This window comes from Salvelinus sp. IW2-2015, linkage group LG17 (assembly GCF_002910315.2).
Source record: "Salvelinus sp. IW2-2015 linkage group LG17, ASM291031v2, whole genome shotgun sequence".
NCBI classification, from domain to species: Eukaryota; Metazoa; Chordata; class Actinopteri; order Salmoniformes; family Salmonidae; genus Salvelinus; species Salvelinus sp. IW2-2015.
In genome coordinates this window covers 39,843,971-39,856,917 of record NC_036857.1, presented here as the reverse complement: position 1 = coordinate 39,856,917, position 12,947 = coordinate 39,843,971, and the positions used below count along the sequence as shown (strand labels likewise).

Here is a 12,947-nt window from a genome sequence, read left to right as displayed (position 1 = left end):
TCTAGGGTGTCAGGTAGGGTGGAGGTGATGTGGTCCTTGACTAGTCTCTCAAAGCACTTCATGATGACGGAAGTGAGTGCTACGGGGCGGTAGTCGTTTAGCTCAGTTAGCTTTCTTGGGAACAGGAACAATGGTGGCACTCTTGAAGCATTTGGGAACAGCAGACTGGGATAAGGATTGATTGAATATGTCCGTAAACACACCAGACAGCTGGTCTGCGCATGCTCTGAGGACGCAGCTGGGGATGCCGTCTGGACCTGCAGCTTTGCGAGGGTTAACACGTTTAAATGTTTTACTCACGTCGGCTGTAGTGAAGGAGAGTCCACAGGTTTTGGTAGCGGGCCGTGTCAGTGCCACTGTATTGTCCTCAAAGCGAGCAAAGAAGTTGTTTAGTCTGTCTACTTTGTCTCTATACTGACGCTTAGCTTGTTTGATGTACACAGGATGTACTCAGCTGACGGCATCCMTGGTAATAAATTCCTTATTGCAATAGCATTTTCATTTTTAACAATTGGATTCCCCTTTGAGAGAGACTTGGTSGGAAGGAGAATCGGTAGTGGAGGTGGCCAGCCTAAAATAAAAAAGGTAAGCTGGTTTCTTACCAATACCTCCTGTGCCTCATAAGGGCCATCTACCCTTTCTATATCTGTAGGAGTGAAGTTTKAATTTGTTTATGTGAAACTGTATTTCATGACAGTATCCACAGGTGAATGTATACACTGTTCAAAAGTTTGGGGTTACTTATAAATGTCCTTGTTATTGAAAGAAAAGCACATTTTTTGTCCATTAAAATAACATCAAAATGATCAGAAATACAGTGTAGACATTGTTAATGTTGAAAATGACTATTTTAGCTGGAAACAGCTGATTTTTAATGGAATAGCTACATAGGCGTACAGAGGCTCATTATCAGCAACCATCACTCCTGTGTTCCAATGGCACGTTGTGTTAGCTAATCCAAGTTTATCATTTTAAAAGGCTAATTGATCATTAAAAAAAACTTTTGCAATTATGTTAGCACAGCCAAAAACTGTTGTCCTGATTAAAGAAGCAATAAAACTGTCCTTCTTTAGACTAGTTGAGTATCTGGTACATCAGCATTTGTGAGTTCGATTACAGGCTCAAAATGGCCAGAAACAAAGACTTTCTTCTGAAACTCGTCAGTCTATTCTTGTTCTGATAAATGAAGGCTATTCCATGCGAGAAATTGCCAAAGAACTGAAGATCTCAACGCTGTGTACTACTCCCTTCACAGAATAGCGCAAACTGGCTCTAACCAGAATAGAAGAGAGAGGAGGCCCCGGTGCACAACTGAGCAAAAGGACAAGTACATTATAGTGTCTAGTTTGAGAAACAGATGCCTCACAGGTCCTCAACTGGCATCTTGATTAAACAGTACCCGCAAAACACCAGTCTCAATGTAACAGTGAAAGGCAACTCCGGGATGCTGGCCTTCTAGGCAGAGTTGCAAAGAAAAAAGCCATATCTCAGACCGGCAATAAAAATAAAAGATTAAGATGGGCAAAAGAACACAAGACACTGGAGAGAGGAACTTGAAACTTCTCTTGAGCTTTGTCTCAATTTCTTATTGCAAAGAGGTGCAAAGTTCAAAAGAAGCATGCTGTATTTTGTAATCGCTCTCTCACCATCATCATCATGTGTTGGTACTGGGCAATGGCGTCCTCAGTGCTCACGCTCTTCAGTCCCAGTTCTGCAGCCGCCGGGCCATCTCCACCTTATGGGAGCCAGGGGGGTCCAGCCCACACCCCTGATCCAGTTCAGATTCTGACTTGTAGTTCACTGCAACAAATCGCGTTGGGGGGGGGGGGTCACAAGTCAATATTAGGAAGGTAATCCTAATGTTTTGTACACACAGTGCATATCTAGTACCAGTCAAAAGGGTTTTTCTTGAAATTTGACCATTTTCTACATTGTAGAATAAATAGTGAAGACGTCAAAATTATGAAATAACTCATATGGTATCATGTAGTAACCAAAAAAGTGTTAGAAGAATTATAAATGTAAAATATATTTACAATTGTTTAAGTAACCAACCTTTGCATTGATGACAGCTTTGCACACTTTTGGCCTTCTCTCAACCAGCTTCATGAGGTAGTCACCTAGAATGCATTTTCAAGTAATAGGTGTGCCTTCTTAAAAGGTAATTTGTGGAATTTCTTACCTTCTTAATCGGTTTGAGCCAACAGTTCTGTTGTGACAAGGTAGGGGTGGTATACAGAAGATAGCCCTATTTGGTAAAAGACCAAGTCCATATCATGGCAAGAAGCAAAGAGAAATGACAGTCCATCATTACTTTAAGACATGGGTCAGTCAATCCGGAAATTTCAAGAACTTTGAAAGTTTTTCAAGTGCAGTTGCAAAAAAACATCAAGCGCTATGATGAAACTGGTTCTCATGAGGACCACCACAGGAAAGGAAGACCCAGAGTTACCTAATAAACATATCCTCTACAGCAGAGTTAACTGCACCTCAGATGCAGCCAAAATAAATGCTTAACAGAGTTCAAGGAACAGACACATCTCAACATCAACTGTCCAGAGGAGACTCCGTGAATCAGGCATTCATGGTCGAATTGCAGCAAATAAACCACTACAAAAGGCACCAATAAGAAGAAGAGACTTGCTTGGGCCAACAAACACTAGCAATGGACATTAGACCGTTGGAAATTTGTCCTTTGGTCTGGGGTCCAAATTTGACATTTTTGGTTCCAACGCCATGTCTTGTGAGACACAGAGTAGGCGACGGACCTGATTCTGCATGTGTGATTCCCACTGTGAAGCATGGAGGGGGAGGTGTGATGGTGTGGGGGTGCTTTGCTGTTGACACTGTCTGTGATTTATTTAGAATTCAAGTCACACTTAACCAGCATGGCTACCACAGCATTCTGCAGCCATACGCCATCCCATCCGGTTTGCGCTTAGTGAGACTATCATTTTTTTTTTCTCAACAGAACAATGACCCAACACACCTCCAGGCTGTCTAAGGGCTATTTGACAAAGAAGGAGAGTGATGGAGTGCTCCATAAGATGACCTGGCATCCACAATCACCTGATCTCAACCCAATTGAGATGGTTTGGGAAGAGTTGGACCGCAGAGTGAAGAAAAAGCAGCCAACAAGTGCTCAGCGGTATGCTCAGCATTTGTGGGAACTCCTTCAAGACTGTTGGAAAAGCATGCCAGGTGAACCTGGTTGAGAGAATACCAAGAGTGTGAAAAGGTGTCATCAAGGCAAAGGGTGGCTACTTTGAAGAATCTAACATCTAAATATATTTTGATTTGTTTAACACTTTTTTGATTACTACATGATTCCATGTGTTATTTCATAGTTTTGATGTCTTCACTATTATATTATTCTCTGCACTGGAATCCCAGTAAATTGAGTATACCTTAAACTCTAAACCATTTCTACAATTTACAATGGGTACCCCCCCAGACACACACACACACACACACACACTCATGCACGCGAACACACACACAAACACACTCACGTCACTCTGCAGCTTGTAGGCCTGCTTGGCGTGTTGGACGTTGAGCTGCTGAGGGTCAAAGGTGTAGTCATGGAGCCTCTGGTTGTAGGTCTGGTTGCTGGCCAGAGCTTGGCTCTTCTTGGCCTGCTGGAACACAGGCTGGTCGGCATGCATCTTGAACTGGGAGCGCGTCTCTTGAGCCTGCCTCTTGTACCCCAGGCAGCTCTGGAGCTTGCTGGCTGCCAGGGAGTGCACCATCTTTGGGTCATCCTCGACACTGAGCAGCCCCACCTGCTGACCCTTCTCCTTCACAAAGGCTTCCTTGTAGCGGAACTGAGGGTGCAAAGACAGGACCATTTTAGAGAACCGCCCAATTCCACTTGGCTCTACTCTACTAGCAGATGCTATTTAGCTTGGTCCCAGATCTGTTTGTGGTATCATTCCAAACAGTTTGGCATGAGAAGAAGCGGCATGATGGCACAAACAGACTGGTTCCCAGGCTACACACAAGGGTTATTTGGTAAGGGTGATGGTTGTGGAACCATGATGACTCTTTGCAGTTTAGAAAATGAGTGAACCAATTCTTTATGAAATGGTTCTTTACAGCACCATTAATGTTCTATGAAGAACCATTAAGAAAATGTTATTTGTAGTACCAGAAAAGGGTTGTAATGATAGCAGAACCCTTTTTGGAGCTATATTTCTGCTGGTTTTCTTTTTGAAATAAAAAAATGGGCAACATGATCCTGACCAGTCTATTGTTTTAGCCCATCAGCTGATGTGGAAAAGCCGTTTTTTAATTTCCAAAAAGTCACAGAAGATGAGGTCTTATCTGCTATAGATTCTAAGAAATCATTAGGCGCTGACAATCTGGATCCATATTTACTCAAGTGTGCGGTACCTATCACTGCTAGTGCAGTGACGCATATCTTCAATCGAACATTAGTCGTAGGAAATATTCATAAAGATTGGAAAACAGCCTTTGTTTTACCACTCCTCAAGGGAGGTGATGGTAGTGAATTGGATAATTATAGGCCCATCTCTAAGCTCTCCTGTTTGGCWAAAATTTTAGAGTCATTGGTGCATAGGCAACTACAACCATTTTTAACTGTTAACAATATTCTTTCTAGCAATCAATCTGGCTTCAGACCTAAACACAGTACCACTACGGCCACTGTACGTGTTGTAAATTATATTACTAATGCCCTAGATAATACAAAGTACTGTGCCGCCTTGTTCATAGATTTGTCTAAAGCTTTTGACCATGCGATACTTTTGGGTAAGCTGTCGTCAATAGGACTGGGATTGGATGCCTGTAGTTGGTTTCATGACTATCTAAAGGATAGAAGTCAGGCTGTTGGAGTCAACGGCATCCAGTCAGAGCCATTGGAGTTGGTTAAAGGCGTCCCACAAGGTTCTATACTTGGTCCATTACTGTTCACTCTCTACATAAACAACATTGGCGATGAGGTAAGAAAGTGTAAAATACAGTTGAAGTCGGAAGTTTACATACGCTTAGGTTGGAGTCATTAAACCTTGTTTTTCAACCACTCCACAATTTTCTTGTTAACAAACTATAGTTTTGGCAAGTTGGTTAGGACATCTCCTTTGTGCATGACACAAGTCATTTTTTCCAACAATTGTTTATAGACAGATTTCTTCACTTATTACAATTGTATCACAATTCCAGTGGGTCAGAAGTTTACATACACTAAGTTGACTGTGCCTTTAAACAGCTTGGAAAATCCAGAAAATTATGTAATGGTTTAGAAGCTTCTGATAGGCTAATTGACATAATTTGAGTTAATTGGAGGTGTACTTGTGGATGTATGTCAAGGCCTACCTTCAAACCTTTTTTTTTTTTTTATCACTGAAGTTGGAGACATATCTCCCTCACTAACTTCAATCAGTAACTTCAACCATCGGCTGTCAGAGCAGCTTACCGATCGCTGCAGCTGTACACAGCCCATCTGTAAATAGCCCATCCAACCAACTACCTACTTCATCCCCATATTTTTTTCTGCTCTTTTGCACACCAGTATTTCTTTGCACATCCTCCTATGCACATCTATCACTCCAGTGTTAATTGCTAAATTGTAATTACTTCACCACTATGGCCTATTTATTGGCTTACCTCCTTACTTCATTTGCACACACTGTATATAGATTTTCTATTGTGTTATTGGCTGTACGTTTGTTTATCCCAATTTTCTGTTTTTTATTTTATAGAATTTTTTGAAACAAGTAATTTTTTCATTTCACTTCACCAATTTGGACTATTTTGTGTATGTCCATTACATGACATCCAAATAAAAATACATTTAAATTACAGGTTGTAATGCAACAAAATAGGAAAAACGCCAAGGGGGATGAATACTTTTGTAATGCACTGCATTTTCTGCACTATGCAATGATATGGACAGCGACCATGTAACACTTTACAACATACAGAAGTGCGCTGGTTATCAAGGGGAAAAGTATTGACACATTTTTTTAAATTGAGAGATTAGCTTAAAGTTCTTTACTGACCATAATTTTCACTTGTCTGATCACTTGCATGATGACGAGTTTCTCACACAACTGGCCTATCTAGGTGATGTTTTTTCTCGCCTGAATGATCTGAATCTAGGATTACAGGGACTCTCCTCAACTATACTCAATGTGTGGGACAAAATTGAGGCTATGATTAAGAAGTTGGAGCTCTCCCCTGTCTGCAATAAGGACAACACACAGGTCTTTCCATCATTGTATGATTACTTGTGTGCAAATGAACTCGAGCTTACGGACAATGTCAAATGTGATATAGCAAAGCACCTGAGTGAGTTGGGTGCGCAATTATGCAGGTACTTTCCCGAAACAGATGACACAAACAACTGGATTCGTTATCCCTTTCATGCCCTGCCTCCAGTCCACTTACCGATATCTGAACAAGAGAGCCTCATCGAAACTGCAACAAGCAGTTCTGTGAAAATGTTATTTAATCAGAAGCCACTGCCAGATTTCTGGATTGGGCTGCGCTCAGAGTATCCTGCCTTGGCAAATCACGCTGTTAAGACACTGATGCCCTTTGCAATCACGTACCTATGTGAGAGTGGATTCTCGGCCCACACTAGCATGAAAACTAGATACAGGCACAGACTGTATGTGGAAAATGATTTAAGACTGAGACTCTCTCCAATACAACCCAACATTGCAGAGTTATGTGCATCCTTTCCAGCACACCCRTCTCATTAACCTGTGGTGAGTTATTCACAATTTTCAATTAACAAATTAGGTTTTATATGTTGGTTAAATAAAGACAAAATTGTTTATTATTATATTACTTTTTGTGCCCTGGTCATATAAGAGCTTTTGTCACTTCCCACGTGCCGGGTTGTGACAAGAACTCACACTATTCTTATGGTTAATAAATGTGTGTGTGTGTGGCAGGCTTACAATGATGGCAAAAAACAACATTTGAGAGTGCTCTGACCCTTAGTGCTAGAGGGGGTACACAGCTGGAGGTTGAATGTTTGAAGGGGTACGGGCTGGTAAAAAGTTTGGGAACCACTGTAAATAGAGAATTGAAGAAAAATAAATTGTACGAACATAGTATATGGGATTGATTTTAAGAAATGTAGCTTAATTAATCGGATTAATATTATGGTGTTTCTATTCCAAGAAAAACAAAACCCTCAGGTTTTCCCTTAGAAAATATGGTGCTGTAGAACGTGACGGTCGGGAAGTAGGCTACAGTACTAACCAATACCCAAACGGAGATTCAGTGGAAAAAATATCTAATTGATTTATCAACACCGTCCCCATGCTTGTTTTCAGAGCAAGTGCAAAACCTATGCGCCATGACCTTGATTATTAGCAGACATCACTTGCTAATATTCAGTCAACACATATCTTAGAAATATCATGGAATATAATTGAACATTTTAATTTCTCTTAGGATAAAAACCTTTGTGTTACAACAGCTTTAGTAAGTAATAATGACGAGTTAGTACAGACATGGGCAAACTACGGCCGCGGGCCACATACGGCCCGTTAGGCTTTTTAATCGGCCCGCCGAACTTGTCCAAAATTATATGGAAGTGCGTCTTTTAATTAGAGCAATGCGCATTTACGCACAGCAGCGGTACAGTAGCTTTATTAACCGCCGCACATCGCTCTTAATTTAAATTTAAATTTTCAGCTGCAGGTAGGATATTTAATACAGCCTATGTCTTGTGTGCTTGGCAACGATACACGTGTACTGTTTGCGCGTGAAGGCGAGGGCGTCGTGCGAGTTTGTAGAGCGCGCGGTCAGGACAATCCATCCATGATTTTTGCGGAGTTTAACACAAGTAGATATTATTGAGCTTGAGTATTTCCGTTGTGTAATAATATGTTTTGAATGTTGAAAGTGATTCCATTTTTCAATAAATGTTGATTTCTTTAACTTTGCACCTTCGATTGAACTTATTAAACAGACGCAATTTGATAAATCACAGTGCGTATGTTATTTTAATCTATTTACATTTCCTCATCCGGTATCTGCGAAATAGTATGTAATGCCATATCTTTGCATATTCCTTGAAGACAAATTTATTAACTGATAAGGGCTATTTTTTCACATTTGAAAGACAGTTAATAAATTGGGTTTGTAGTGTTCTTACTGTGCTATGAGGTTTTGCACACACTAATTTAATGCTTTAGTATATCCGGCCCAAACACTCCTCCAAATGCTCCTGGCCCGGCCCCTCTGTCAAATTTTAGAACCATTGTGGCCCGGAGTCAAAAAGTTTTGCCCACCCTGAGTTAGTAACAAACAAAAAAAGTGTAATTTTCCAGGTGTCCGCGTGCAGGACAGAGGAATAGCAATTCTTCCACTATTGTTCTAAATTCAATCACCTTCTTCATCATTCAATTAATTGAAATAAAATGTTGAAGTTGTGCAGAATTATCAGTTTCTATTTGGTTTATGTTGCCCATTCATTGTCCGTTAGAGACACATTAGCGCCTTGGGACCCAAAAGCATAATCAGTGCTCTAACTCCCCTTGGGCTGGTCTGGAGCAATGAAGCAGTGACGCAGGGTACCGTACTAAAACACAAATTACCTATTAAATTAATTATTAAGTCCRGCAGTATAATCTCAAAACTTAGAGCTAGCTCTCAGTCTCATTGACCACCAAATGTTGCTAATGCTAGCTAGCCACTTAATATAACTTGTTTTCTATAAATGTATGTTAGCTAGCTAAGTTAGCCATGTTGTTAATACAACTCCCATCTGGTCTGTTGTCAACCTCAGGATACGATTTGAGAACACAAGCTAGTTCAGTGCCTAGCCACACCACAAACATAATTTTACCAGATTGCCATGAAGCAATTGTAATGACAGTCCACCACAACATACGCGAGAGTTTCCTGATTAGCAAGGGGTAGTCTGTGTTTATTTACATTGTGTGTTGAAAACACATTTGAGATCATTGTGAGGGCATTTCGCCAGTGGCTAGAAGGTGGAATTGGGCTTCCCGGGAAAATGTTGTCCAAGGTTGCAACAGTAACCAAGAGGGACGGGGCTTAGCAAAGGGTAAATTGCCACTGACTGTTGCACACAACAAGCTTACATTCCTGCTGTCACAAGGGGATATACAGCTGACTTGAGAGATGGGATTTTTTTTTAAATGTAGTTGAATGTGATCTTTACGACAGAATGTTACGTTAAGGTGAAATCAAACTTTTTTTTAAACCAAGTTACACTTCTCAAAAGGCAACAAATTGGTGTAACGTCCAAGGTAAGACAAAAACTTTCCTCAATAAAGCAGCTATTAGCAAAATCAGTGCTAGTAAGTGAAAGACAATTAAAACAGAAATGTGTTAGTATTTGTTGTTGCTTTTTTCTCTTGTGTAAACTAAACTCACATCACTGGCGATATTCGTGGAAGCCTTGGCCGTCTGGAAGGGAATAGCATCCAGCCTCAAGTCGTAGCCTGCCGACCTCATCTCGTCCCCAGACGCTTTATAGGCTTTCTGCAGAGGCCGGGACAAAGAGATAGACAGGCATGGTTACTAAACCAGGATAGTTTATGTGTTTCACTATGGACTGTTTCATACACAGTAGGTGATGCATGAAGATCTGGGTGGGTTACAAACACTGTTTTAGGACATGGTTCACTACATTTTCATTCTTGTGGCATGGAAATGTGTATTTAGGCTTACTCTGGTGTTTTGGTCTGGTACTTAATTGTACTTATGTCAAGTAAGTACACTGTATATAACAAAGTCGAAAACAGTACTTGCCTGGTACATTGCCAATCATGCATCCCTACAAACTGAGGAGTAATTATCTGGCAGTGCATTCGGAAAGTATTCTGACRCCTTCCCTTTTTCCACATTCCAGCCATGTTCTAAAAGAGATTTTTTCCCCGCTCATCAATCTACACACAATACCCCATAATGAAAAAGTGAAAACCGGTTTAGAAATTGTTGCAAATGTATATAAAAAAAAAAACAGAAATACCTTATTTACATAAGTATTCAGACCCTTTGCTATGGGACTCGAAATTGAGCTCAGGTGCATCATGTTTCCATTGATAATCCTTCAGATGTTTCTGCAATTTGATTGGAGTCCACCTGTGGTCAATTCAAGTGATTGGACATGATTTGGAAAGGCACATACTTGTCTATATAAGGTCCCACAGTTGACAGAGCAAAAAACAAGCCATGAGGTCGAAGGAATTGTCCGTAGAGTTCCGAGACAGGAGTGTCGAGGRACAGATCTGTGGTTCTGCAACATTCTGCAGCATTGAAGGTCCTCAAGAACACAGTGGCCTCCATCATTCTTAAATGGAAGAAGTTTGGAACCACCAAGACTTCCTAGAGCTGGCCGCCCGGCCAAACTGAGCAATCGGGGGAGAAGGGCCTTGGTCAGGGAGGTGACAAAGAACCCGATGGTCCCTGTGACAGAGCTCAATAGCTCCTCTGTGGAGATGGGAAAACTCCACCAATCAGCACTCCACCAATCAGACGGATGCCACTCCTCAGTAAACGGCACATGACAGCCTGCTAGGAATTTGCCAAAAGGCACCTAAAGGAATCTCAGACCACGAGAAACAAGATGCTCTGGTCTTATGAAACCAAGATTGAACTCTTTCTACTGAATGCCAAGCGTCACATCTGGAGGAAAACTGGCACCATCCCRATGGTGAAGCATGGTGAAGGCAGCATCATGCTGTGGGGATGTCTTTCAGCGGCAGGGACGGGGAGACTAGTCAGGATCGAGGGAAAGATGAACGGAGAAAAGTAGAGAGAGATCCTTGAAGAAAACCTGCTCCAGAGCGCTCAGGACCTCAGACTGGGGAGAAGGTTCACCTTACAACAGGACAAGGTACCTCAGCACACAGCCAAGACAATGCAGAAGTGGCTTTGGGACAAGTCCCTGAATGTCCTTGAGAAGCCCAGTCTGAGCCCAGACTTGAACCCGATCGAACATCTCTGGAGCGACCTTAAAATAGCTGTGCAGCGACACTCCCCATCCAAACTGACAGAGCTTGAGAGAATCTGAGGAGAAGAATGGGAGAAACTCCCCAAATACAGGTGTGCCAAGCTTGTAGTCCTACCCAAGAAGACTTCAGGCTGCAATTGCTGCCAAAGGTGTGTGAACAAAGTACTGATTAAAGGGTCTGAATACTTATTTAAATGTGATATTATTATTTTTTTTTTTTATACATTTGCAAAAATATCTAAAAACCTGTGTTTGCTTTGTCACGATGGGTTATTGTGTGTAGATTGATGAGGGGGGGAAAACTATTTAATCCATTTCAGAATAAGTCAGGGGGTCTGAATACTTTCCGAATGCACTGTATACAGTGCCTTCAGAAAGTATTCACACCCCTTGACTTTTTCAACATTTTGTAGTTACAACCTGAACTTAAAATGGATTACATTTAAGGAAAAAAATATCACTGGCCTACACCGCAATACCACATTTTAGAAATGATTTACAAATTAATAAAAAATGAAAAGCTGGCATGTCTTGATTCAATAAGTATTCACCCCTCTGTTATGTCAAGCCTAAGTAAGTTTAGGAGTTAAAATGTTTAACAAGCCAAATCAAATGTTATTGGTCACATGTGCGGAATACAACCTTACAGTGAAATGCTTACTTACAAGCCCTTAACCAACAATGCAGTTTTAAGAAAATACCCCCAAGCAAGTAAGAGATAAGAATAACAAATAATTAAAGAGCAGCAGTAATATAACAATATCGGGGCTATATACAGGGGGTACCGGTACAGAGTCAATGTGGAGGCTATATACAGGAGGTACCGGTACAGAGTCAATGTTCGGGGGCACCGGTGTCAAGGTAATATGTACATGTAGGTAGAGTTACTAAAGTGACTATGCACAGATAATAGAGAGTAGCAGCAGCGTAGAAGAGGGGAGGGGGCCAATGCAAATAGTCTGGGTAGCCATTTGGTTAGATGTTCAGGAGTCTTATGGCTTGGGGGTAGAAGCTGTTTAGAAGCCTCTTGGACCTAGACTTGGCACTCCGGTATCGTTTGCCGTGCGGTAGCAGAGAGAACAGTCTATGACTAGGGTGGCTGGAGTCTTTGACAATTTTCAGGGCCTTCCTCTGACACCGCCTGGTATGGAGGTCCTGGATGGCAGGAAGCTTGGCCCCGGTGATGTACTGGGCCGTACGCACTACCCTATGTAGTGCCTTGCGGTCGGAGGCTGAACAGTCAGGATGCTCTCGATGGAGTAGCTGTAAAACCTTTTGAGGATCTGAGGACCCATGCCAAATTGGTTAAGTCTCCTGAGGGGGAATAGGTTTTGCCGTGCCCTCTTCAAGACTGTCTTNCTCAGTAAACGGCACATGACAGCCTGCTAGGAATTTGCCAAAAGGCACCTAAAGGAATCTCAGACCACGAGAAACAAGATGCTCTGGTCTTATGAAACCAAGATTGAACTCTTTCTACTGAATGCCAAGCGTCACATCTGGAGGAAAACTGGCACCATCCCRATGGTGAAGCATGGTGAAGGCAGCATCATGCTGTGGGGATGTCTTTCAGCGGCAGGGACGGGGAGACTAGTCAGGATCGAGGGAAAGATGAACGGAGAAAAGTAGAGAGAGATCCTTGAAGAAAACCTGCTCCAGAGCGCTCAGGACCTCAGACTGGGGAGAAGGTTCACCTTACAACAGGACAAGGTACCTCAGCACACAGCCAAGACAATGCAGAAGTGGCTTTGGGACAAGTCCCTGAATGTCCTTGAGAAGCCCAGTCTGAGCCCAGACTTGAACCCGATCGAACATCTCTGGAGCGACCTTAAAATAGCTGTGCAGCGACACTCCCCATCCAAACTGACAGAGCTTGAGAGAATCTGAGGAGAAGAATGGGAGAAACTCCCCAAATACAGGTGTGCCAAGCTTGTAGTCCTACCCAAGAAGACTTCAGGCTGCAATTGCTGCCAAAGGTGTGTGAACA

The 12,947-nt window shown here is 42.0% G+C and overlaps 1 protein-coding gene across 1 annotated transcript in view; it reads right to left on the bottom strand.

Annotated features, from left to right (window-relative positions):
- nrap (nebulin-related anchoring protein) overlaps nucleotides 1-12,947 on the bottom strand; it is a 115,924-nt gene that overhangs the window by 6,308 nt on the left and 96,669 nt on the right. Inside the window, 6 exon segments of the mRNA XM_024006142.2 lie at nucleotides 1,647-1,717; nucleotides 1,720-1,755; nucleotides 1,758-1,785; nucleotides 2,081-2,089; nucleotides 3,507-3,824; nucleotides 9,382-9,489. Of these exon segments, the coding sequence (XP_023861910.1) occupies nucleotides 1,647-1,717; nucleotides 1,720-1,755; nucleotides 1,758-1,785; nucleotides 2,081-2,089; nucleotides 3,507-3,824; nucleotides 9,382-9,489 (570 nt within the window).